The following is a 27,314-nucleotide window of genomic DNA, read 5'->3' as shown; positions in this document are numbered from 1 at the left end:
GACTGCTGCTACAGATTCGTCACTTGGGTGGTGGTTGTGGTAGTGGCAGCAAGTGTCACCACTTGCGGCTGCTTGTGCAACGCCATCGTATGACAGTTGTCCGGCGCGGCAGCCACAACCGAACGTAGTCCATCGGCACGCGTGGCAGCCAGCTCATCCTGGGCCACTGGCAGCCACTTGTCGAGGAACTTGGGGCGAAACAATAAAGTGAAAGTGCTGCGAAACTGTTTGCTCATCGAGCAATAGAGTATGAAGTTGATGCTGGAGTTAATCAATGCCAGCACATCCATAAGGTCACCTAGCGAGTGGGAGTGAAAGGTAAAGAGATTGCCTGTGATTAGAAGTAGAGTCTCTTTACTCACTCAGTCTTAGATAGCATTCCATGAGAAAGGCATCGCCCAGCAGCACATTCAGCAGTCCCATGATGCCCTGCGGAAACTCTGTGATCAAGAAGAGCAGCAACACAGCCAGCAACATGCGCGTGGTGCGATCTGTTTGCTTCTCCTTCTCTAGCGTTTTGCTGTTCTTGCGCGGCCGCTCCACTGCCTTCCCATTGACTACAGACTTGCCATTGACATTGCTGGCTGCTGCCGGTTTGTTGGTCAGTTTCTTGCGTCGTCGCTTCGCCTCGAGCAGTGCGAGTATCAAACGCACCGAGAGTATGGTCAGTGCTATGCACGGTATCAGCTTGATGAGCACGCTGTAGATGAGGAACGTTGTATTCCGCAGCGAGACATTGTGCAGCGCTAGATCGCTGTGATACAATCGATATACGGTCACATTGCGTGCCACCAGCGAAGTGGGCACCACTTGTGGCAGCGGCGTGGTCACATTGAACCACTGTGTCTCATTTGACTGCAGTAGACTGCTGGGCGTGGCATTCAAGGCGGCCACCATGGACTGCATTTCGTTGTTGTAGTTGATGACATACTGGGTCATCGGTATATTGTTGATCAGCTTGCCCTGCGCATCCAGCTGATCCATCCACTCCGTGATGGCTGTGATCAGATAGAGTGAAGGCGACACTACAAGCACACACACCACATACGCCGTGGTTATGGTTATGATGGTGGTGCGCATGCCGCACCACAAGCGATTCTTCTGGGGATAACCAACGGCAATGTAGCGCCACACGGCCAAGGTGACTGTTAGCCAAATGGAGATGGTGTGCAGTACCTGGGCGAAGATCGAGTGGAACTTGATGAAGCAGGCCCAGCTATAGCTGAGCTTCTCCTCGCGCGGCAAACTGTCTGTTAAGATATAGTCATGCACTGTGTACGGCATATATTCCAGCATCACGGCCAGATCAGCAACTGCCAAGCCCGTGAGTATGGCATTTGTGGGTGAACGCATCTCCTTGCGTGTCAGCACAATGATGTTCAACGTATTCGCAATGGTTCCCAGAATGCAGACGACGAGCGAGACATAACCATGCATGTTCTTATAGCTGAAAGGAGAAGAGAGAAAAGAAATATTCATGTATATACAGAAAAAAACATACCTAGATTGAAAAGTAGAGTGCAAATCTTGATTAATGATTTTTAAAAGCTTAAAACAATAATAAGACTTTTAGGTTGAAAACATCTTAAATCTAAATTTGTATGCCTAATTTGCATTTTAAGATTAAAACCATCTTATTTTTAAATTAAAATCTTGCTCCAATAAGGGTTTGTTCTACGTTGTAGAGAAGATTACAATTGTTGATATAAAACCTTTTTTCAAAAAAATCTTTAAACAAAATTTTTAGGTCGAAAAAAGATTAAAACCAAATTTTGTTCTCACATCTTGGTTTTGACATCGTATAATCTAGATTCAAGATTTTTTTCTTGACTTTAGCACATTTTTTTCTCTCTGTGTGCGTATTAAAGTTGTCTTTAGTGTCACCTGAACTGAAATTGGAATTGGAATTGCACTTGGTTTGCCGTTTAATTAACCAAGGTCTCATTAATGTGTGCCAGTTGGCCATAAAGAAATAGCGAGCGAAAGCGAATGAGTGCGTGTCTCTGTCTGGTTACGCAATTAGATGTGTATCTAACACTTGGCCATTTACTTTGTGTATGTGAGTGTGCTAAAGACGTGCTAAATTGCCAGAGACAGCGCCAAGGCGACGCCCGACGCCCGACGGCCGACACTAGACTCTCGACTCTCGACGCTGTCACGCCTCAGACAGACATGGTCTGAAATTCGGTTGGACAAAGCGCAACACAAATTGTAACGCCAATGTGTCAACAAACGCAGAGACAGATATTGTCAGACAGTCAGTCAAGTGCAACCCTTTAAGGTGTAACTGACGAGCGTCATGGCAACGCGACGTATGCGCAATATACATACATGAACATGAAGCCACGCACAAAACAAGCAATTAACACGCATAATACGAAATGTTATCAAGCCTTTTCGGCAAAAAATATCGAAATAAGTGTAACGAAATGTAAAAATAATAAATGGTTGCTACATGCATGACTGACTCTCTATTGGAAGGCAAACAACATAAAATATTAGAAAAAAAGCGCGTTGTTGATGGACAGCTTGTCGCAGTGGCACTTTTTGTAATGGCTTTTAACTAGTTTCGATGTGCGTGTGTCCCAGACTCGAAATTGAGTGCGAAATTGAAGCGGTTTTTGTTGGCTCGCTGTTTGGCTGGCAGTGTGTTTGTCATTGTTTTGGACAGGCAATGGACAGTTTTGCTTCTTGAGAGAGAAACACCCACACAGTGGGCTGCCATTTTACAGCTCCATTCATCAAATTCATTTGTGGGACTAACGCAAATGTCTGAATGCACTGAGCATTCCTTTTGACTCCTACGCAGCAGGGTTGTGTCTATCGGCATGCCGTGCTTAGTTTTATTTATTGCCCTTGATAATCCACGTTGATGAATGGCCAAGGTAGACAGAAGCAGAAAGAGAAACAACGACAGCTACTACGACAACAACAGCACATTGTTTTGCTGAGAATCCGAAGGGTTCACAACAACTTGCTACTTTGGTTCTCTCCCCTTCTCTTGGGCCTAGTTCAGGGCATGTGTTTGTCGTACGATGTGTTAAACAAATCTTAAAGTTTATGATCCCCACATGGGGCACATTCCATGTTCCATGTAGTTGTAGTAGTAGTTGTTAGTGTTTTCTGTTTTTACAGCTGTTGCAAGCCGAAAAACAAGAGCTCAAGTGAGGCGTGTATAAACATTGAGTTCATTAAAACAGCATGCGAACTCGAGGGAGCAGTTCACCGAGCAAACTACATAAATACAATTCTTGGAAAGAAACGTGTGCCTGGTGAAATTATAATTTGTGCACAGAAATTCCAGTTGGAAATTCCACTCGAACTTTTCAACAATTGCAATTGGAATTCTTTTGCAAAAGAAAAATAAAGATGGGCAAGTTAAAGTTGGCATTATTGTTGTCTTTAAACTTGCCGCTGGCTGCGCATTTATTTCAGCCAATGAGTCTAATTTGCTGCACAGCAAACGAGCAGCAGGAGCAAACACACACACTCACGAACACCCCAAATATTTACACACACACCTACGCGCTGAACAAATGACAGCTTCGGGCCAAAGCTAAAGCTAAGGCTAATGCCAAAGTCAAAGCTAAAGCCAAAGCCTAAATGAAAGTTGGTTTTAGCGGCGGGCGCCAAGTTTTTGCCTTAGAAGTTGGCAATAAAAACTCGACAAAATTTTTGAATGCTGCAAACTAAACAAAGGGCCATAAAACGCGATTGTTGTTGCTGCTGCTGTTTGTCCGCTGTTGTAGTAAGTAGGCAAATGCTGCAGGCTTACAGTCTTTATTGGCATTGCAGGAAACTCCCACACACTTTTGCTCCTTATTCCCATTTCCCTCCCCGTTCTTTTTTCTCGCTGTTTGCACTGTACACGGCGACAGCCATCGGACGATTTTTATTGCCAGACATGTTGCTGTCCATATATGCGCCTGCCTTCCCGAGACTCTTAAATTCAAATCCAAATTGTTATCCAATATTCAGTCGGAATGCAACCAGTGGAATGGTATTACCATACGCGTATCCCTAGGATCACATTGCGTTCAATATGCAAAGCAAATGCAAATACTTAGTGCAATATTAGGCACAAATTTATGTGCGCCATAAAGCCTTTTATAGTTATTTAATGACCATAATAAACGCATCTTTACGCGTTTTCCATACAAGTGGTCTTATCGAACAGCTTTTTTTAAGCTCGAATAAAAATGGCGTAGGTAGCACACAAGTCAAATGAAATTAATGTCATTTAGAATGATCTTCTCAATATTTGCAGTTTATGACAAAACCAAATACTAAAACTAGTTTTTGAAACTTGCAAATTTAAATTCAATTAAACAAATTGTAAATTAAAATTTTATCTATTTACTGAAAACGCCGGGAACAAACAAAGTGAATGCAATGAAAATAAATCTACTAAATATATTAAACTTTTCTTAATTCACATTTAAATTAAATGTTTGCCCATTTATTTCAATAGATTGTGATCAGAATTATGCATTCCTGATTTTAATCTGTTTTGTGGGAACTTAAAAAATATTACACGAACACGAGGTGAATCATTAAATAGGAAAAAGTGAAAAGAGTAACATAAATAAAATAGATTTACAAATTATTAAACCATAAATAAATAAAAACTCCATTCAAAATTCATATTAATGTATGATGAAGCATGTTTGTTATGCTTAAAAAAAACTTTAATCGTTTGCAAATCAAACAAAAATGTTTAAAAATATCAAATGAAAATGATTTACATTGCAATAAAGAGAAATAAAATGCATACCATTAATATTTATAAACTTAACATTATATTTTGACCATATGCTAAAACCAATTGCGCGTAATTCCTGAAAATTAATATTCATTATTTATTATGATTTGTTAAAATATTTGCAAATAAAACTAAACTAAAAAAGCTATTATTATAATTTCCATTTTATTGCATAAACAAATTTTTTGCGTAACTTTGGCTTTGCCATAAATTTCAATTTTGTTGTAGATTTTAAATGAAAAACGCAAATGCAAATTTTGTAATTTACCTACACAACATATAATCAACGAATTTCTAATTTAAATTATGTATTCGCGATGAGTTACTTCAGCTCGATTGGTTTGTATTTCTTGTTTTCACCATTTGCTTTCATTTTATGAGGTTTTCGCATGCAAGAACAATAAATATTTGTTGTTGCTCAGTTCGTATAACATTTTTTTGCTTACACACACTCACATGTGGGTGAAAATGTGATGGTGTTTAGCTGGGAATTACTTTAACAATCAATTGGCCTTGGAGAATGCGGATTAATCGTAAATTGTGGTAGACGCCAATCATTCGGAAGGGGGCGAAGCAAAAAGCAGCCAAAAATGTGTGGCACGTACTTTAATCGATTTTTGATGTCAGACAAAAGCAAAGCTAAGACTTGAATATCCCCACAGACTGTTGTCGTTGGTTTGTTGTGCTGTTGTGTGTGTGATTGTGTTTGTCCTTGGGGAACACCCCCAACGATGACACTGACATTGACATTGCCAACTTACCTCGTATGAAAATTATCCATGCCGCTGCCGCAGTAGAGCGGCGTTGTATCATTATTGCCACTGGCCATTGTTTGTCGTTGTCGTTGCCGTTGTCGTTGTCCTTCTCTCTTCGAGCTCTAGTTGTTGTTGACAGTCTATTGTTGCTGCTGCTCGTCAGCGCAACGCAGCCGCCAAGGCCGACAGCAGCTGCATAGAATGTCCGCTGCCCGCAGACGCATTAATAATTAAATATTGTGAAAATATATTAGCCAAGTGCTGCAAATAGAATAAAAGAAGACAAAACAAAAAGGGGGAATGAGAATGTGGGCTAGCTATGAAACCAAGTGGGCGTATACTTAATGCCAGTTGCAATTCATTGCGCATACGCCCCATATGCTGCAGCTGGCAGTTACTTAAGTGGCAGCTTTAAGGCGATTAATAAAAATGCTGCAAAAATATTGTATACAGCTGAGGCAACTCACAATTTAATTGGCTACCACGAGAGACGAGCCGTCATAAGCAGCAAAAACGTGCAGCTGAACCGAGTTTACTAGTTCACATTAGTTGAGCATATCCTGGGCATATCCTGTGTACACAGTAGCGTTAAATTAGATTTGTTTTGCAACACGCACAAAGCAGATAAATGCATTTCGCCTGGCCAAAGGCACAGGCATAAGCACAAATCTCACTCACATCCATCTCTTCTACTCTCTAGCGTTATTCGTCTTCATTTCCTCACTCCACCCGCCACCCGCCATTCGTCAGCATTGTCCAGCTCAGCAGCAGCAGCAACAGCTCTGTATTTGTTATCTGTCATGTGTTTTACTGCTACTCTTATTCCTTGTGGCTAGCTGGCAACAAATTCTGTTACCCAGAGATTTTAATTGCATTTGTGAGTCATCTGCTCTTGGCAGTTCATAGTTTAGAGTACTCAGCCAGAGGCTGAGGCTGGACTGCTCTGCAATTAACACGTCTCATGACGCGTCTAACCGCAGTGACAACAAAACAAACACTTTTTAAATATGCAAGCGGACAGACACCAACAAAATCTGAAAATTGTTAATTTTCAACACTAAATATGCTAATGATGGCAAAAGTGCTTTAGTTTTAGTTGTCAAAATAACCAATTTACTTGAATGTCACTACAAATGTCTAATGTTCGTTTGTAATTTTATGCTGCATTATTTGGCAGTTTATTGTATTGTTTTCGTTTTGGATTAATTAACCCCATTAATATGCCATAATTTATTGGATTTTTATGGCGCGCGCTATGTTAATTAAATGCACAGCAAAATACAAGGTACAATTCGTAACGCAGCACGCATTAATATCATCAAAATTCCTATAGCTCTGTAATTTTATGATCGTGTATTAATTTGCTTTTAATTACAATAGTGTGTGTGTGTATGCCCAACTATGTGAGTGAGTGAGTATGTGTAATGGAATGATAAATGAAATGATTAATGAAGGGGCAGCTGCTGCTGCTGTTGGCTGGCGCACAAAAGTATGCTACACTTTTTGCAACAATGGAAAAGAATCAAATCAAATGGCATTTGTATGGAGCTGATTTTATTCAATTCCCCGCAGTGAGCAGGGAGCCTAACATATTGGTCATCATCGGATGACAGGGACAAAGGATGAGCGGACCACACACACACACATACAGAGGCACACACATCAATGCAATCAATTACGCAGTGTGAGAGCAACAACAAGAACTTAATTTAGCGCATGAAAAGCGTTTTAATAACACAAACTGAAGCACATTTTCATTTACACACACTCCACTGCACACACACACGTGGACACTTACACACACGCGGGCAGTCGTAGAGGTAAATGAGAAATTGAAAACTGATTTCCTCATTGCAGGCATCGTCTTTCAAGCAGGCTGGATGAATGCCAATACCGAATGGCAGCGTCGTGCTGTAGCGCTTGCCAGCAAAGCAGGCGACTGATGAGCCTGATGGACTTGTGTGTGTTTGTGTGTGTGTGTGTGTGGGCAGATGCTGTTGTTGTGGATGCAAGCCGCAAACAGCAGCATTTCATTTACGCGAGCCTTTTCAACCCCAGAGAAGCCCTTCGTGACAGCAGGCCAAGCTGCTGGCTGGGCAGTTCGTGTGGCAAGTGACGAGCGTGGAAGCATTCAACGTTGCTCTTTGTGTCAACGGTGAACAAAGAAAAATGAGCGACAAGTCATATTGAAGGGCCCCCGAGTGTCCTTTGAGTCGAGCTCGTGTGCGCTGACTGTCTGGGCTGTCTGTTTGTGTCTCCTGCATTAGCCTGGCATCGACACTTGATTTATGCATTGACGCAGCACACATCACGTGGTCAGCTTTAAACCAGCCAAGAGAAAGTGAGTGAGAGAGATTGAGGAAATGACACAGAAACCGGTAAATTAATATGCACTTCATGCTATTGATTACAATTATTGATTTGATTCTGTTTACAGTGCTGGTCTCTCCATTTTCCCCCCTTCTATTTGCTGTTGCTACTTCTGTTTCGTCTGCTATTTGCATATTACTCGTACTTATTTTCGTGTAAACAAAAAAAGTTGAGTTTGCTTTTGCCACTTCTGTTTACTCGAGCGCTGCCAATGGCATTATTTTAAATTGTTTTTTAAATGGCCAACAAACAAGCACTGAAGAACTGAAAGTGAATTGTCTACCGCAGCTCAAAACAAAAAAAAAAGGGGCAACAACAACAATAACAATAACAGAGTTTTTCTATTACCAACGGAAAAAAATGTGTAGCAGACATTTCGATTGATCTGCTGATTGGCAGAATTTTAATGCTCGACTCAATTTTGGGGTTTTTTTTTTTAAGTTTACTTTGTATTAAGCTGAACAAAATTGTGCACAAAATCTTTTGGCAAAGTTTTGCAGCTGTGCGAGGAAAATGTTTGCGCATAAGTTTGCAGCGTGTTAAACTGTCTGCAATTAACTTATATCATCATCAGGGTCTCCTTGCTCTCCTTAGCTCCTGCTGCGAGAGCGACTTTCTCATTAGTTATGCGACTTTGTTAGCCAACTGTCGCTTCCCATGCTTTGACTTCCCCTTTGCCCATCGCGGCTGCTGCTGCTAAAAATGATGTCGCGCGACAATATCAACAACAACAACAACATCAACAAGGACAACAATGAGTACTGCGATAACAACAGTTGTCGCTAAGTTGGCCCAAGGGTAACACAACACATTAGGGGGCAGCAACCGGGAACTCTTGGTAGTTGAACACTTAAAATTGCATGCATAATGCATATGATCACCCTTTCCCTGAATCACTCTTTAAAACTCGATTTAAATTGCTGGAATCTGCACTTTTGACACGACTCACTAACTAGAGGAAGCAGCTAAGCGCTTAACTTGTCATATTGCGTGGCTGCCATAAAAAGAGTGCGACAACTTTGACTGGCCATTGGACTTTACTTCGTATACTGTATATACAGCGTATAAATATAGAAAGGAAAGCAAATAGACGATGTACGAGAACAAATACAAATACAAATAGTCGTGCTGTTACATTCCGCAAACATTGTGACCAGACCAGCTTCGACTTTGCTTCGGCTTGCTGTCAGCCAACATCCTAACAAATTTCCGTTTGCTGTCCTCTGCACAATCGTGATGACAGCAAAGCCTTGCTTGCGACTTTGTTCCACTTTTTATGGGTGTGAGTGTATGAGTTATTAAAATCCCAGCTGCAGATCGCACACTTAACTCTCCATTTATCATTGAGTTTAAACAATTTTATTCTCTATTGTTAATTAGTAGTGGTTTTCTGACTTTCGCGCTAAGCCATTTATTGCCTGTCACGATGACATGGCAATGTCGCTTTAATGAGTGTCGACAAAAGTACTTTTATTTTGTTGTAATCATATTGCTCATACGCACAGGTGTCGCGAGTGTCGTTGGCACAAGGCGTGGCCTTGTAATTGTCGCTGCCAATAACTCAAATGTCACTCAGTTAATGTGAATGTCGCTGATGTTGATGCTGCCGCTGCTGCTGCTGGTGCTGTGGGCGTGTCTCATTTGAAATTGCTTTTTATGGCGAAACCGAGCTGGATTTCTTAAGAAAAGTATTTTTAAGACATGCACTAAGAAGCAGTCTATCTTCCTTACTCGGTGCCGTATACTTATTCAATGTTTTTGTGCTTGTCACGCATACGTCATGTTGTCTGCGGGAATGCGGGCAGACATTTCACAAAAAAAAATAACACGGCAAAGAAGAAAGCAGTGACAACAATGAAAACTTCTTTGGTATTTGCATATCGTATGAGAGAGAAAATTGCTTAAAGATGCGAAAGACTAAAAGAATATTTTTGGCTTGCTTATGCAATTCGTAGTCTTGGGTTTCAAAGCAAAACACTTAACAGCATTGCAATCTGATTTAGACAAACAATGAGAATGGACTACATTAGATATAGGACCTATTTATTAGCAATGCATGTGCTTGGTAATTTGAATCATAAAGTTAAATTTTCAGTCTGTTTGTGCATTATAATCAAACTAATTGTGTGCTGGCCAAGAATTGCAACCAAAATGTAGCCGAATCGACAACAGCAGCAACACAGCAACACAGCTTGAGTTATCAATGCAATTACACATGAGTTCATATTATTTGCAGCACTTATCTGTGCATTGTCTGTGGCAGAATTTCCTAAAAGCACAAAACTGAAACACAAAACGTTAGGCAAAGAGATAACAGAGAGGGGAGAGTTTACCATCACACACACACACACACATTTTGGCAAATTGAAACGTGCTGGCTTGGCTGACAGAAACCTGTTAAATAGTTGCCGCTTGCCAGTTGGCCAAACTGAATAGCAGCAATTTGCAACAGCATCCAAAAGTTGCACATGTCTATGTGTGTGTGCGTTTCGGGGCGTGCAAATGGCTTAGCTTAGCTTAGCTAAGTGAACAGCCACAAGTTTTGCTTGCTCTCGGGCATCTCAGAGCACGCCCTGGGATTTAGAATGCACTCAGCCAGTGCCAATGTCAAAACAAAGTTGCTGTTAATTGACCGAGAGCCGAGCGAGTAAGTGACGTGAATTAAAGCCAACCGCAAACTTGGCGAACACGTTTCGTTCAAAGTGTATCTTGCTCTATTACAATAAGCGTAATCAATTGTTCGTGATAAGTCTGTTTTTACTTTGTATTTGTATGCGTAATTGACTCGTCTATTGTTGCATTATACAGTTGTTAAACAAATTGCCTGCCTTTTAATAGCACGCATACGCCATGTGTGTCATGCCGCCGTATTGTTTGTATACACAAAATATCAATTTGCTTGTCTGACATTGCACCTGAACTTGATTTTTTCACACGCCTCAAGTGGGTAGGCAACTCCTCCTCGAAAAACCCCTCAAGTTGCCTTATAACAATTGGCCGTTTGTCAAGTACTTGGACAGCTTGACAATTTGTCGCCTCCTGGCGTTCAACATTCAACTCGCTCAGGGGCGTGGTCAAGTAGTCAAACGAGGCAGGCAGTCAGTCTATCATTAAGTAGACGCATTGGCGCGCGACTGTCTCGACTTGACTTGACTTGGAATGACTTGGCTTGGCCTGGCGTGTGGCCCCAATGCAGCAAGCATTGAAAGCAGCTTGTCGCACTCAAGGTCGAGGTGTGAAAAGAACGTTGAAAGAGGGGCGGAAAAAGAAACGGAAAGCTATGTAAATGGCCACTGGGCAAGCTGAGCACTCAACGTGGTAATTAAAACAGAAGGTCAGAGTGAAAACTAAATGCAACAGCAGCAACCATTATATAGTAGCAAGCAATCCCATCAATTTATGCTTTAGACAGTAATGGGATTATAAGTAGGCAACTAAATAATTTACAGAACTACACAATTTAATATGTTAGTTAGTTAACTACAGATTTCTGTTAAGACAAAATTAATAGCTGTGAGCATTTAAAATAAAATAAAGTTTTATTTTGCCGTTTAAATATGCTTATAAGCAATATGGGGACGATTACATAGAAGAAGATGTCAGAAGTTAGTTAAGAAATAATTTGATATGGCAAAAGATTGTTTGCCGAGTCTTATTCGCTCTGGATGATAATTTGGTATATTTTAAACTTTATTGTACATATTTTATGCGAAAAATTAAGCTTTTGGTATAATTTAGTATTTTTTGGTATATTTATTTGGTATGTTTTTTAACTTCGTGGTTAATTTTTAACCTTATAAAATCAATATACCATGAATAGTCATTGGTATAGCTGAGTATTATTTGGTATATTAATTTGGTATATATTTTTAATAATACCGTAATATTTTAGTTATTTTAAAAATAGGTAGAGGGTATCTTAAAGTCGAGCGTAACTAACAAAAACTTTCTAACTTGTTTTAAGTTAAATTAATTAAAAATTATTTATAAATTAAAATTAATTTATTTACCTAACTGCAATTAATATTTGTGTAACTAATTTTGAAGAACTTTTACAATTTAATTTTGCAATTGATTTGCATATTTCTTAGGAGTTAATTTAAAGGCCGTGTTTATGAACCTGCACCTCAAAACCAAATTGAGCTTGTGTCAAGTGAAGCTTGTCCAACGATAAATGCAAAAGCTGAGATGTTCAATCAATTGGAAATTTGCAAAGAAAAAGTAAATTTTTTGGGTCGGAATTCGGTATTAAATGCGGCTTAAAATCTTAAAGCTGGCTCGTAAAATGCATAGGGAAAAAGTTTGCTAAAGCCCTTAACAGGCTTAAAAACTGGCAAAAATACTTTTGACTTGATGAAAATATTCGAAGAGAAGTGCAAAAATAAAGGAGAGAGAATGGTAAACTTGGTTTTTATTAATTTTGAGCGCATTCAGGCGAAAAGTTTGTTTTTGGGAAAAACGCAAAAAGCAACAGAAATAAAAAAATTAATTTCATCACCTGAAGGACAAGGAGCTTTATGGAAACCTTAACTCGTCCCTTGCTAAGGATTTGTAAGCAGCAGAATTCCCATTTTGCTTTGCCATAGCCAAGGAAATGCATTTCCCCCAAGCACAAACAATGAAAATGAGCGGAAAAGTGCTGATAATGGAGACGGGAAATGTCGTCGGAAATGACACTTTGCCCAGTGAAAATATTATTTGTGTCAATGCAACAAACGCACAGGTTAGATAATCCCCCTCAGTACAACGAATACTCAATGCGCTCTCTTTGCTTGACTGAGAGTGAAAGTGAAAACGTGCCATTAAAAAGTCGGAGGGAAATTGCGTGCTGTTTGCATTGTGGGCGGCTGCTGTGGGCGTGACTAAGTGAGTGAGTGTAGTTCAATGGATAATAATTCAAATGAATTGCTTCTGCGGAGCGCGCTTTGGGCACTTTTGCATTGTTCAAATGCCTTGGAGACGCCGACGCGAGTCCAATAAAAATGCCAGGCAGGACATTGTGTTGTGATTTTCAGCGACAAGGACACAAATGAAATGAGGCACGCTGAGTCTGAGTCCTGTAGTCTACGACGAGTCGAATCATCGTTATCATTATCGTCAGCTGCCAAGTGTTGTTGTTGCTGCTGCTGCTGTTCTTGCTGCTCTCAACGTTAAAGTAAACGACATTAATGGAAACATCAAAGTAATTTGATTGCATTTTGCCACAATGGATATGAATGAGTCGAGCAACACAAAAAACAACAGCATCACGAGGAAGAAAAAATACATGCTAAATTTAACATGAGCAGCAAGACAGCTCGCTGGATTTGCGAGGCAGTCTCCCGCTGCCTTGTGCCATTGCCATTGATATCCTTCTCATCATGCGCCATCCTTGGGCCTCCTGCTGTGTGTGTCTCCATTGCAATTTTCTCTATGGTCTCTACGGCACGAGCATACTTACATGAGCTGTGCCTTGGGTCAGTGTTTGTGTTAATTCGATTTGCGTACAAAAATAGATGATAGACAAATGGAATGGAATGGAAAGGCGAAATATGCCGCAAACAACATTAGAATTAGAATTATGAACCCATGTCCTGCACAGCTTCTTATACGATTATTATTAACCACAAATCAACAGCAGTTGGCGCAACCCAAATCAATTGCTTTAAATTTATGTGTCTTTAAAGCCTTTTCAATAATAAATGCCAACCGCACAGCGCACAAATTTTCATTAAATATACATTTGCCGAGGTCTACTACAATATGCAAAATCAGCATAAGTAATACACCTGAGACACACCTGTGTCTATTGTTAGCAGATCTTGTAGTTATTTATGAGTTGGTGTCCTTAAATTTTCATCTACTTTCCAGCTGTCGTTGCTTGGTTTATTTAAATCACAATTTATGGCTGCTCAGCATAAATCAGCAGCAGAGAGAACCAAAAGAGAAACTTTCAAATATGCAACAAACAATTTAAATGCTCGACTTACTCGACTCCACATTTGTTTAAATATTTTATATGCAGACTTTAAGCATTTATGCTGACCAACATTTCGTGCATATTTTAAAGTATATACCCAACTTGTGTGGCATGTTTTTTGCTTTGCATCTTTTTTTGTTGGTTCGACCTATTTATGCAAATTGTTTTAGGCTGTGTTTCAGAACTCTTCTCTTTCTGCTATTGCAGTTACCTCCGTCTGGCTGATTGATTGTGAGAATGAGTTCACTTCAGTTGGAAAATGGCAAATAACAAAACAGTCTTTATTAGGTTAAGCAACGCTTTTGATGATATGCAGCAGCAACATGCTTAAAAATGGGGCTTCGGGCTGCCTTTATCTCGAAATGGCAATTGAAAGATCAAGCGTGTTGGTTGGCAGGTTTTTCACGCTTTTCACCCGCATTAGCTGCTGCTCTTCGTTTCAACAACAGCAAACAGGAAAAATAAAGTAAACAGGGAATATAGGGAAAACGAAATGCGAAGAAAACTCGTTTGTTGCGTTGCCCACGTGAAATATGCGCAGAATTCGGCTTAAAAGCAAATAGAACGCATACGCTGCGTGGGCCCATAGACCCTGTCTGTCAAATATGAATAATGTTGAGTCGTTTTACAGGGGGCACTAACCCCAGTGGGCCTCAATGCTGGATGCCAGGTTCGCCCCCTTTTATTTGTGTTACTGAATGGCAGCTGTAAAAAATTAAAAAGCCCTCAGCAGCCTGCGGGAGAAAGTGCCAAGATAGCTGTAAAATGCCGAGCAGCAGTGGCAGCCTTCGCATTTGACTGAATGCCAGCAAGGTCAAGTATGGGGACAGTATGCGAGAGACTGTGCGTGGGTTCTTCTCTCTTTTGCTTTGTTTATTTACTGGGCAACGCTTTGGAATGTTAATTTTGCATGAGAGTTTGAGGCTGCTTGACCACTTGACAATATTTCGGTGTCTAAGTGAAACAGTCGCACAGGCAAGCAAGCAAATATTTTATAGGACATCTCTACGTGTTGGCCATAGCTAATTTATTATACATCCCATGCTGCAAAGGACCTCCTTGGGATGGGGGTCCTGTGTTTACGTGCGTATTTGCCGATGCCTTTAAAGTGTAGCTGTCAACTTTTTGGTAGTTTGTTGATCTTTTATCTGTTGTGTCAGCCTCAATCAATCGCACAACAGCAGCAGCAGTAGCAGCAGCAGCGTATCTTATCAGAGCTGTCAGGCAGCTCAGGAAGTTCTGACAAAATAGAAATAGGCAGTCCTTAAGAGTGGGCATTATTATGACAGCACGCCTCCATCTTCTCATCATCCTTGTACTTTGCCTTTGTCATACTCACTTTGCCCTGATTGATGTGTATTTACTTTTTCACAGGACGACAGTCGAGTCCTTCGTGCATGCAATTTGCATTTTCTTGCTTGTTTTTCTTTGTTTTGCGCTTTAAGGACATCATCGCTAGCGATTTGTTTAGTAATTTTGTCACAATTGTTGAGATTTATTTGCTGTCTTGGCGCTGACAAATTGAGGGATATTTCCACGTTGAAACTAGTCTTGGGCTTCTGGCATCCGGCGGCGTCTATATTTAATTAACTTGGCCAGCTTTACTTGCAGACACTAGCGCCACATTAGCACTTCACACATCATCCAAGTAAATGTATGTGCTGCCTGCCCCATGCCAAATGTCATCAGCACTAATGGCATAATTTGAAATCTACTTAGCTTGTTGTCCGGCTGGTGTCCTTACAAGGATGCTGGCGTACAATGTTTGTTTTAATTATTTTACGCAGAAACATAGAGAAATTACAAGCAGCTGACACACCACCAACACACAACACTAACATTATTTTAGGGCGTGGCCACGTTCCACGTTTCAGCAACTGTGTCCAATGTCACATGCTGGCCAAAGTCTTTTGCTTTAATTAACAATGAAGAAGACTAATTGAATTACAAGTCAGAGTGCTACGATACGAGCTGACAAAAGGTTGCGAGCTGCGATTACAATCCACGCAGCGCGCTCTGAACTCATTCGCGCCCTGAAGCATGCTGTGAAATTTTCACTAAACAAAATATAAATTAATAAGCATGAATTCATTAAAGAGAAGTAAGTAGAAGTTGCTCGACTAGCGGATATCCTAAGGTAATTTAAATTTATCAGAGAAAAGCAATCTGCTGGACACAACATTTTCTCTAAGGAACACATAAATTAATTGGCCTTAGTTGCTAGCACTCACTTTCTTTTAGTTATTATATTATTTTGTATAATAATTAACATGTAAATAAATAAATAAATAAATTGCCATGAAAGCATGCTCAATTAGAGCAGCTCCTAAGGCATTTAGATCAATGTTTAATGATAAGCTTTGAGTGCTAGTTGTTGGCGTTAAAATATAACTCTTTTGGAGTTCTCAAATATGATCACATTTGTTGCCATACTGTAGTAAATATTCGACAGCTATTTATAAGATTGGTGATTTTATTACTTAATACTAATCTACAGTTGTAGAAGAAAATCCAAGGTATTTAAATTAGTATTTATGGAAAAGCTTTAAATGCATAATGTCAGTAATGTTTTATTATAAGTGCTAAAAAATAAGTTTTTATAATATAAGGAATACAATTTATTATCACGTTTGTCACACTAATAGTGTGACATTAATAAATATGTTTACATTTTTATTATCTTTAATATCATTGATCATTATAAGATTTACTTACAAGTGCTAGTTACTATAAGAATTAAGATGTTAAAAATTACACTTTCGGCGTAAATAAATTAAAATATTGAATATTGTGAATTACGTAACTATTAAGTTTCTGTAATATCAGCGACATGACAACATTTAATGAAAAGCTTTAAACGCTAGATGCTACTGCTAATTAACTCTTTCGATTATATAAAGACGTAAATTTCTCATGAATTTGTGAAGTATGATAAATTCTATTGTCACATTGGTTGCAATATGAAATATGTATAAATTACTCAACTGTTATCTGTTATATCAGTGACATCATCACTTGATATTAATCTACATTTATTATAAGCTGTGTGCGTAAATTTATGATACCCTTTTTACTTAGTCGAGGGCATACAAAAATAGAGTTGTGTTATTCTAACAGGTTAGCCAATTTGCTGGCATTCGCTTTAATTGACAAACGTGACAGACTTTCATAATTCGAGAACGTAGTAAGGGGCGAGAGGAAAGTAAACAAGAAAGTAGCTACTTTTACCCACTGGCCATTAACTACAATAATACTGACTCTAATTATGCGCCAGAGTAAGCCATTAAAATGTGATTACTTAGAGTTAGTTTCGGCTTAGCTTGACGTACAGAGAGAGAGAGAGAGTAAAACAGAAAGTAAACAAGTTGCTGATTAGTAAAACGCCTTTCCTCAGGGCTATCAATCATGACGATTAATTATTTAAGTAGTTGGACAAATCACTGAGTGTTGAAAGGCGGTGGTTGGTGACGACGAGTCTCTCTCTCTTTCTCTTTCATTGACCATATCAATGACCTCATAATTATGCCAAAGGCATAGTGAGTGATAGAGGCAAGTCAATGTGCATATTTTAGCACACAGCGATTGGGGATTGATTGCACCATTGATACGAAAAGAGAGCTCCATCAAAAAGCCGTTTGAATTATACGAAACGAAAACAAAAAACTTGACTTGGCAGACTGAGAGTTCCTTGAACTAGTTTATGACCCAATTGTGCCAAAGTGTCTGCCAATTGGCGATGCGTTTTTCGCGCCACCCAAGCGAAATTAAAACCCCCCAGCTCTATGCACACTTCAGTGCACTTTCAATGAGTAGAGTTCTCGTCCCTTTTCCCCTTCGCTTGACTGTGCTGCAATGTGTGTGGCACGCACATGTGTTGCAAGCAATCTGTGTGCTCATTTGGACACAGACGAGACTAGAGCCGAGCGAATGGTTTGTCCTTTGGCTACGTCGTTCGTCTAGTCATTCATTCATTTCGCATTCAGCTGCATTTTGAGTCTATTCATATTCAATTTGATCGCAGCAATTGCCATTGCCAATAAATAAATGAATAAAACGTAATACGAGTACCCGTACCCCCCACCCTTTTTGCCACCGCCCCCGCACTCTTTCTCGTTTGAAGTGTGTGCTGACAATTACGTGCTCGAGTGCTCTCTTGTTTACTCCACCCAGCCTGTGTGAGTGCGAATGCGAGTCATTTAAATGGAATTTGCCTTGCATGTTTCACTCTCTCGCTCGCTCTCTCGACAGGCTGTCGCATCACCAGTTCGTGCCTCGCTTGTGGCACGTGTTGTGGCATTGCCCCCTGCCACATAGACTTCCACAGCGAGCAGCAGTTGGGGTCAGCCTGTGAAGTGGCAGGTTTTCAAATGCTCGTTATCTAAAAGCCGTTAGCCAAAGGTCGACTCATGTTTAATATGACAGTTTTGTTGTTGTTTTTGTTGTTGCTTCCGCTTTATTTCATTACCGCAACAAAAACACGAGACACAAGTTTCTGCTGCAAGTTGCGGCCCATCAAAAAAGATGAGGCGAAATAATGACATTGCCTGCAGGACATCTGCTTTGCTATATACCCCGATATATGGTACTAGTAGTTTTAAGCTAACCTTTTGCTACCTCATTAAGTGACGCAAAACTTTGCCCCAAAACAATTTGCCAGTAATGTCATCGTCGTCATCGCCCTGAACGTGCTGCAGCCTGCTATTTAATTCATGCCACACACATGCCACACATCTGCCAGCACTTTAACAGGCATCTGAGCTGTCGCCCAAAATGTTGCCGAACATTCCGCTCTGACAGCATTTAACAATTAGCGGCAGTTGGACAACTTCTTCTCAGCGTCACGTAAAAGCTTAAAGTTCTCCGCCTTAAACAATCATTTTTATTACAGTCACTCACAAAAATGTCTTTTCTACATTTCTGCAACTCAAATTTGCGCTTTGCTTTTGCTTTACTTGCTCTTTGCTTTCTCCTTTACCTCTTTCGAGGATTTATAAATTATGCGACTGTCGGCTCTTGCCTTCGCATTTTGCTTTGGCATTCATGAAGTCAGCTTCTGTCTTAATACCCTGTAAAAGCTATGAAACTATGAAAAGGAAAATTTACATTTAGAATAATGTTTATACCCACTACCCATAGGATAGAAGGGCGAGTAGGAAACGTATGTATAAAGTAAATTCATAACAATCGAGCACAATCGACTTTAGCTTTCTTACTTGTTTTTTATTAAAATCCTTTTATTTAAAATTATTATTTAAACTGAAATTTTTAATGATTTTGGCTTTCACTTTAGGTATTCTCCAACTTTAAATATATATCTTGGAAATACTTGTATATAAATTGCTTCAATAGCACATCCATCATCACTTGCTGGCAGGAAGAAGGAAACTTTCTTCTTTCTCTGTTGAGGCGTGGCGTTTGGCTTGTAACATAAATATTTCTGGCTAGCTAGCTAGCCACAGGCAGTGCATACCCTGCAGACAATTGCAACTTCGGGTATACGGTACAAATAAATGAATCTCCGCAGCTTGCATCGACTTATGCTCGAGTTCGTTTTTATAAATAGGCTTAAATATGAATCCCATTAGAGTCAGAGAGCGCTTAAAGTCGACAAAGAGTATCTTAGAGCTGAGAGCACCCTTGACTAGAGCAGTCACAACTTATTTCTTGCGTCGTCCTCGTTGTTGTTGGGTCTGTAAAATGCCATGAAACATTTTTGTGACAATTTCAGCAAGTTTATTTTTGTATAATAAATTGTTGGCCAAAAAGTCTACAAGCAGTCGGTGGCAACTTTTTCATGGGTTAGTTTCGTTCTCTTTTTTTCTGTTCTTTAAACATTTTTTGTACTTGAATTTATGTTGTGTCTGGCCAAATACTTAAGGCGTTTTTATAGAGTGTTCTGTTTATGAGGGTGGGGCGAGGGGGTGTGATAAAAGCGTCGGTTGCAGTGCAAGTTTTTGGCATTCTTCGTTGTTAGCCAACTTGTTTGTTATAAGTAAGAGTGCATAATTCATAAAAGTTTCGCTTATCAGAAATTAAAACTTGAGCGTGAAGTTGATATAACCAACAACAAGAGAAAGAGCACTCTAAATATAACTCGGAAATGTATTTGAGATACAATTGTTTCGTGAGCTGCGGCAAAAAGTTGCCAATCGTTTGGCATTATCATTGAGCTGTCGACTTTTGTTATGAGTTGCAGAATAATTTTTGGATTTGCTCGGTGAATTCATAAATAATTTCGCTGCATTGCCGAAAGTAATTTCAATATAATTGGCATTACGTGCTGCCAGCCTGACGTATCATTCGCACACAAATCTGCTTCTAAGTACGCACATAAAAAAAAGCCAAAGTAGGCGAGAGGCCCGCGGGAATTGCTGTGGCAACAACAACAATAACAACGAGGAATGAGCAACAATTCGAAGGCTGTGCCAGGTCAACCCACAAATAAAATATGAAACAATCGCAGCCACGTGATAGGTTTTCTTCTTCCCACCTTCCTTCTCCTGTCCAGCGAATTTCATTGGGTGTGTCCCCGCTGCTTATCGTACATCAGCTCAAATTACGCGTGCACACGGCCAAACACCGAAGAAGAAACAACAAAAAAACATCACAAAAACAAAGCAAAACAAAACAAAAATAGGCCAACAACAACAATATTATAAGAGAAAACGGAAATATTTGTGCGTGCAGAGGAAAAAAACAACAAATAGGCGAAAGGGAACGCGGGGGAGAAAAGTCGAAAAAAAGTGAAATTCAATAAGAGCGAAACAGGAGCAGCATACAAAGAAAATAAATCCATTCAATTCAACGCTGAATTTCCTTCCGACACTGACTTGATTTTTTTTTATATCCATCTTTATTACGTATACGCAACGTTATGCAAATTGCTTGTTTACTTAAACTTAACTCATAGCAGAAGCATCAGCAGCCGATGAGTTGCTCAAATCACTCAGCACTTTTTGCTATCATTTGAGCCAGGCATAAATTTATAATTTATGATTAAAATTAGTTTCGTAGTAATTTTCGATTCCCAGCATTTTTCATCTGCTTCTCAAGAAAAGTTTTTGCCAAGTTTGGGATAGCGAGGCGCTGTTTACCCCAAAATTGAAAACTTTCAACTGATTTTTGATTAAAAGTTGATGCTGCCATAGTCGTAAACTGGTGCTGCAAGGCAAATGTAATCCGTTCTTCGTGTCATGACAGAGCGTTAAAGTTAAAGTTACACGGCTGTAAAACTTTGGAAAGGAAAAACCTAACGGAAACTAAACGAGAGAAATAATGATGATCGGCGCTCAAACTGATAGATTTCTAGTCATTAAATGGCGACTGTCGCGTAGCGTCCGCTGCCATTGGGGGCTTAGATTTTAATTAAGTTCCTCGTGGCTATCAGCTTCGTCGGCATTTGATTGATGCCAGGTCGCAGTCGTGCGCTCGCTCGCTAAACAGCAGAGCGAATTTTAATTAACACAACAGCAGAACACATTGTCAACGAGGACGACCACCGCAACGGAACGGACAAGTCAACAGTCCAATGCATTGCTCCACACATTCTAGCTCACACGGTTATTGGGAAATGCAGTCAACAACTTTTATTACCTGCACTGGCAGCGCGCTCGAGAGTTAGACATTTGTACTTGGCTGTTGGCAACAATGAAGATGGAAGAAGATTTTTCCAGTTGTTTTCATTTTGCACACTTGAGTTTCTTTCATAACCCGTTCTAACAATGCAGCTCAGCACTCATCTTTTCAATTCATTTTCATTTTCTTACTTTCTTATCTATCGCCATCTTCCATTCTCTTTGCTCGTGTTTTGTTTCGTCACGTGCCAACAACGTGCTCTTTTATATTTCCTAGTGCCATTTTGTGATTGTTTGTATTTTGTTTTTTGTTCGTTTTATTGTTTTATTCAACGAATTGTCATTTTCAGTTGGGTATTCTCTTCATTCCTTACGATAGCAATCACTTTGGTTGCGCACACAAAAGGGTTGAGAAAATGAAATATCAAAAAGACGAGATTTCTATCTAAGTAACATTCAAAAACATTTACTTTACTCAAGTACTCGTATTTGTTTGTTTGTTTCCTCCAATCCACTTTTCCCACTTAATATTAATAGCAGCATTGATGCGTTTATCCATTTTTGCTACCATAAATAGGCATCTTTGTCAATAAAATGCGTCAACATTTATAACACTTCATTAACTTTTGTGGAAGTGGCAAATGTAAATAAAACCGTGAAACGTAAAACGAAGGCAAATCAGTCGAAATGTTCAATTGAACAAACAGACAATAACAGATTAAAATTGAAATAAACTTGGCTGCAAAGACCTTAAAAGCAATCAGATAAAATATTGTAAAGAATAATTTAATGAATTGTGCGAGTGATAAAATAAATTTAAAATCAAATTGTGCTGAAACTTTAAAGGAAAACTTAAAGCAAAGAATAAATATTTAAATGACTGAGAGAAATTTCCTAGAAATTGTGCATAAAGTCTGCAATTCTGAGGAATAACGTTGCAAATAAAACAATTGATGTTTACACAACGTTATTTAATCGTCTCATTTTGCAAATCCATTTCGCATTTATTCTGTCCCGTTTTTTACTGTCCTTGTTGCGTATTCCTAGAATTGCGTTATATCTACCCTTATATAGCACTGCAGCACTGAACACAAAATAAATGACCATAATAATTCATATGTGACACTTACTGCAACTGGGGATTGCGCGCTACGTTTCTCGGTGTAAATTCCAAGCGCAAATTGTTATTTATTTTTTTGTTTTACACTGCTTCAAGCGACACACACATTTTTTTTAGTATTTGCAGAATTTATTCAAATATTTTTAAAAGAATTTCAATCCGAACGAAAACATTGTTTCACAGTTTCCTTTTTTTAATTTGATAAACTGTTTCTTTTGGGTTTAACTGATCGAGCGAATGAGCCGATTCGCAGTGCACGAAATACAAAATACAACTGACACAAGTATGCGAAAAGTGCACAGCATATTGGCAAAACAAGGATCCGGACTCTGACGACTGAACAACGAATGGCGAACGGCAACTGGCGACTGACGACTTGCGAATTTGCGACTGTCGAGCGACGACCACGACGACACAATGCGCGATGCGATGCGATGCGATGCGATGCGAGGCGAGCTAAACGCGCCGAGAGGCAATCAAAACTGTGCTGCGTTTCGCAGCAGCTTTTGGCGGCTACTGTTGCTGCCAGTGACTTGCCACACACTCGCAGCTGCCACACGCGATGGACAACGTTGTTAGCATCCACAAAACGCAAACACAATCCTGCAAAGTCAATTGCAAATACAGTCAAAGTCAAACAGCGTCTGCAAAGGGCTTCTCTTAAGTTGTCACAACTTTCTCTTAGCTTTCTCTTTGACGCGCAGGCGCCTAGGACGAACAGCTGATTTATCAGCTGTTTTGAGCTGTTGCTCCTTGCGAGTGTGTTTATGTTTTTTCGGTATTACTTTGTTTCGCTGGCTGTGTTCAACTCGAGTTTTGTTTTCTTTCCATTTCTGTTTTCTGCCAGCAATAGTAGGAGTAGAAGGATGAGTATGGGGAGGTTAAGGTCAGTACAAAAGGCGACAACAGATGGCGCTTTAAGCACACGACACGCAACATGCCACATTCAGTTGTTGTGAATGAAAGGCAGTTGTGGTAATGGTAATGGCCTAAGCTAATTTATGCAGCCAACACGTCGTATGTGCAATGTGGTTGAGAGATTTGCTTAATCCAACAACCACATATGTATGCGAGTGTCGAGCTGTCCATGTTTTCCCCAAGCTGTTGCTAGACAACATAAATAATGCCTTAAACAGTTGACATAATTTTACTAAGACTCTACTTATGTTTTAGGCCATCAAATTAGTCATTATTTATGTAGCGGGAAATATATTAGGTGAAGTAGAATGGCAGCGAGTCAAATATTGTAAACATTGCAATGACTTTTCGCTTTGTGCTAAATATAAATTTAAATTCAAAGGACATCAATCAAACGTTCACCCACAACTTGAACTCTGAACTGGGCAATAATCGAAACATATGTTGAATTTCTCATCTTTCTTCTCTATAAGCAATTACTGCTTGGTTTCTGCTTCGCAATCATGCACCCTTTTCCAACTGTTGTGTGTCTGTGTATGTCGCCTTGGCATAGTTGTATTCAAATCGTATAGATTTGTCAGCCAAAAAGACCAAAGTGTTGCCATTGTCGCTGTTGTCCTTGCACAGACCGACAGACAGACAGGATATATGTATCTGGACCGTCTGCGGACGAAATTTATGGCGCGACTTTATGCAAATGAAGCGTGAAACTGTCAGAGCAACACCAAGCGATAAAGCTGTAGCTGAAACTGGTCCTTGGTCCTTGGTGTTCAGTTGTCTGGCTGTCATGTTGCCACGACAGATGCGTCTATCAAAATAAAACAAAGAACTCGTTGTTGTTCTCTGTTAATCCGCTAATCCTTTCGCCCAACACGTAGTCCGCTGCTCGAGTGGGCAAAATTGAAATTGAATACAATTCGGCTAGCTTAAAGCATTCTCCATGCGACTTAAATGAGGATTAATCAGCCTAAATGTTGTTGGCAGCGAATCACAAGGGATAAAGATGAGTAGGAGGAATGGGAGAAAAACTTGCACCGAGGTCGTCGTGGCCACTAAATGCGGCTTAATCGCAGTCGCATTGGCAATGCAACCAGAAATGTGCCCGGGGCCAACGTCACTGCCAAAAATATTGCCACCAAAAATGTTGCAGACTTTTCTCGTTAGTGTTTCCGGCTCAGCAACAGAGCTCGCCTCTCTCCTCACACTTTTCACAAAATAACTCATAATGTGGCGCGCTGTTTGCATATTTTCTTTGGCCTGCTTATGAAGGGAGGGAGGTGCATAATACAGGAAGCGTGGTGTCATACAGGCCACGAGGCAAAAATGCAAAAGTTTTGCGCTCATCAGCTTGTGATGATGGGCATGAGAGGAGAGGAGTTGAAAGAGCACATGGACGCGAAACATGCATAATTACTGCAATTGCAGTTTTTGGCAGGGCAAATGCAAATGAGTTGAGTTCTGATATTTAAATGGATATTTACGAGCATGCCTGGCAAGCGAGTGCTCAGTGCTGGCACAGAGGAAGCAATTAATGCAATCTATATCTATAAATAAAAGATATGCAACCGATTCCAGCATAAAGTTTAGGTCAAAGTCATTAGAATTCCAATTAGGTGCTTTCATGTACTCTCAAATCATTTTTATTACAACATAATATTAATTGTGTGCCCAATATTATTGCAAATATCTAATATAATTAGTTTACAGCAAATAACCACAAAAATTGTTGTGCAAATCTTAAATGTTTTACAACAGAAAAATATTTATTAAACAAGTAAGAAAGCTACAGTCGAGTGTACTCGACTGTGAGATACCCGCTACCCATTTTGAATAAAATAAATATAATTTGCGGTATTTTCTCAAAATATACCGAATATACTGCAAAAATACTAAAAATATACCAAATGGTATATTTGGTATATCGACATAGTACCGCATTCAAAATATACCATAGACGGCACAATATACCAGATTGTCAGCCAAAGCAACTAAGACCCCTAGTAAGTAGGCGTTTTTGCCCATACAAAAATATTTCTTTTATAACTTCGACAATTTTTATCTGATCGCAACCAAATTTTCAGAAATCATAACTACTATAGTAGTTATTATATATACCAAAATTCGGAACTCTAGCTTTAAAATTACGCTTGTTATTCGATTTTTTTGTTTTGCGGGGGCGGAAGTGGGCGTGGCAAAAATTTGAAACAAACTTGATCTGCGTGCAAACATAACAAATGTTGTCGAAAAAAAATTATAGCTCTATCTCTTATAGTCTCTGAGATCTAGGTGTTCATACGGACGGACGGACAGACACACAGACGGACAGACGGACAGACGGACATGGCTATATCGTCTCGGCTGTTGACGCTGATCAAGAATATATATACTTTATAGGGTCGGAGATGCCTCCTTCTACCTGTTACATACATTTCCTGCCGGCACAAAGTTATAATACCCTTCTACCCTATGGGTAGCGGGTATAAAAATTTAAGCAATTTGCTGCTCTTGCGTTGAATTTATTGCAGGTTATTTTAACTAACCAATTAAAACACTTTCATTGGTTTGGATTTATCAACAAATTGCGGGCAAATCAAAAGTTTTCAACGAAAAATATTTTCAATTAAATGCAACAATTTACGGTTGAATATTTTTGGAGAATATTCGCAACGATAACAATAAATAATAAATGCTAAAAAGTGATAAAAATGTGACATGCACATGGGCAAAAAGAATGCATAAACCAAATACCCAAAAGTTCGGAGAATCAAATGAAAACAAGAAGAGGCAACGTGCTGAACGAGCATGTGAAAACAAATAAATAATATTCAAATATATATACTATACATATATAGTACAGGCACCCAGACCCAGACCAAGAACCGAACTCGTGCTCACATTCGAATTTCAGTTCAATGTGCCACTAAACGTTCTGCGGCTTTCTCAGAGATATTGCGAAACATATAGATTCGCTTGATGGTAAATAAAAGCAAACATCACATGCGAATTTTTATTATACCCTGGCAACAAATTGCTTAGAAGTGTATTATAATTTTGTAGGGTTTTTATTGCTTCGGTTTACAATCTAGTATATTTTGTTCTCTATGGCATATTTTAAATGCAGTAGAATGGAGTAATACCAAATATGAAAATATTCAGGTTCATTTTAATATTATTTTGTATGTTAGTTCGGTTTATATTAACCAAAATATCGACAAGAAAATTTTGTTATCTATGTTATATTTAAATGCAGTAGTATGTACTTATACCATATATATCTTTTGGTATATTTTAGTATAATTTTGGAATATTTATTTATTTCAGTTTATTTTAATGTTTTACCTTTTTATTTTAAACGAATTAGTATGTTGTTATATCATATACATATGTAACTTTTTGTATAATTTAGTATTTTTTTATTTTAATGTTCTAACTTTATATTTTTAATGCAGAAGTATGAAATTAGATCATATATATATTTTGGCTTTGGCTTTGCTGTACCTTTTTAAAAAAATAAATATTTTGGTATACTTTAGTATTTATGTAGTATATTTATAGCGGGTATCTCACAGTCGTATCCACTTGACTGTAGCTTTCTTACATGCTATATATTTATTCAGCTACTTCTTCGCCTTAGCTCTCCGAGCACGTGTTGGTGTAGGCGTGCATATGTGGGCGTGGCAAATGTGGATATGTCAGGCATATGCCTGGCGGTTGGCTGACCCAATTCCCAAACAATACACAACACACTCGGTCAATAGTCATGACGAAATGTAAATTTAACAACGTCTTAAGCACCCCTCGAGGCTGAAGAGGGGAAGGAGGAGAAACCAAATGTCGCTTTATGGCCTATTCATCG

At 39.3% G+C, this 27,314-nt stretch overlaps 1 protein-coding gene across 2 annotated transcripts; it reads right to left on the bottom strand.

Annotated features, from left to right (window-relative positions):
• Positions 1-23,040, bottom strand: LOC132792096 (G-protein coupled receptor dmsr-1). Of its 2 annotated transcripts, none has more exons than XM_060801324.1 (4): positions 22,551-23,040; positions 5,524-5,778; positions 363-1,447; positions 1-298 (listed from the first exon to the last, which is right to left on the bottom strand). In XM_060801324.1, exons 2-4 carry the CDS (start codon positions 5,589-5,591, stop codon positions 9-11), a joined length of 1,443 nt encoding a protein of 480 aa, XP_060657307.1. In that variant the 5' UTR covers positions 5,592-5,778; positions 22,551-23,040; the 3' UTR covers positions 1-8. The 2 variants fall into 2 exon arrangements, with proteins under 2 accessions (XP_060657307.1, XP_060657308.1); XM_060801325.1 differs by lacking the exon at positions 22,551-23,040 and adding an exon at positions 5,985-6,058.
• Between the last annotated feature and the right edge of the window lie 4,274 nt (positions 23,041-27,314).

The sequence above is a fragment of the Drosophila nasuta genome, chromosome 3 (assembly GCF_023558535.2).
Source record: "Drosophila nasuta strain 15112-1781.00 chromosome 3, ASM2355853v1, whole genome shotgun sequence".
NCBI classification, from domain to species: domain Eukaryota; kingdom Metazoa; phylum Arthropoda; class Insecta; order Diptera; family Drosophilidae; genus Drosophila; species Drosophila nasuta.
This window is presented reverse-complemented; position numbering and strand designations above follow the sequence as displayed.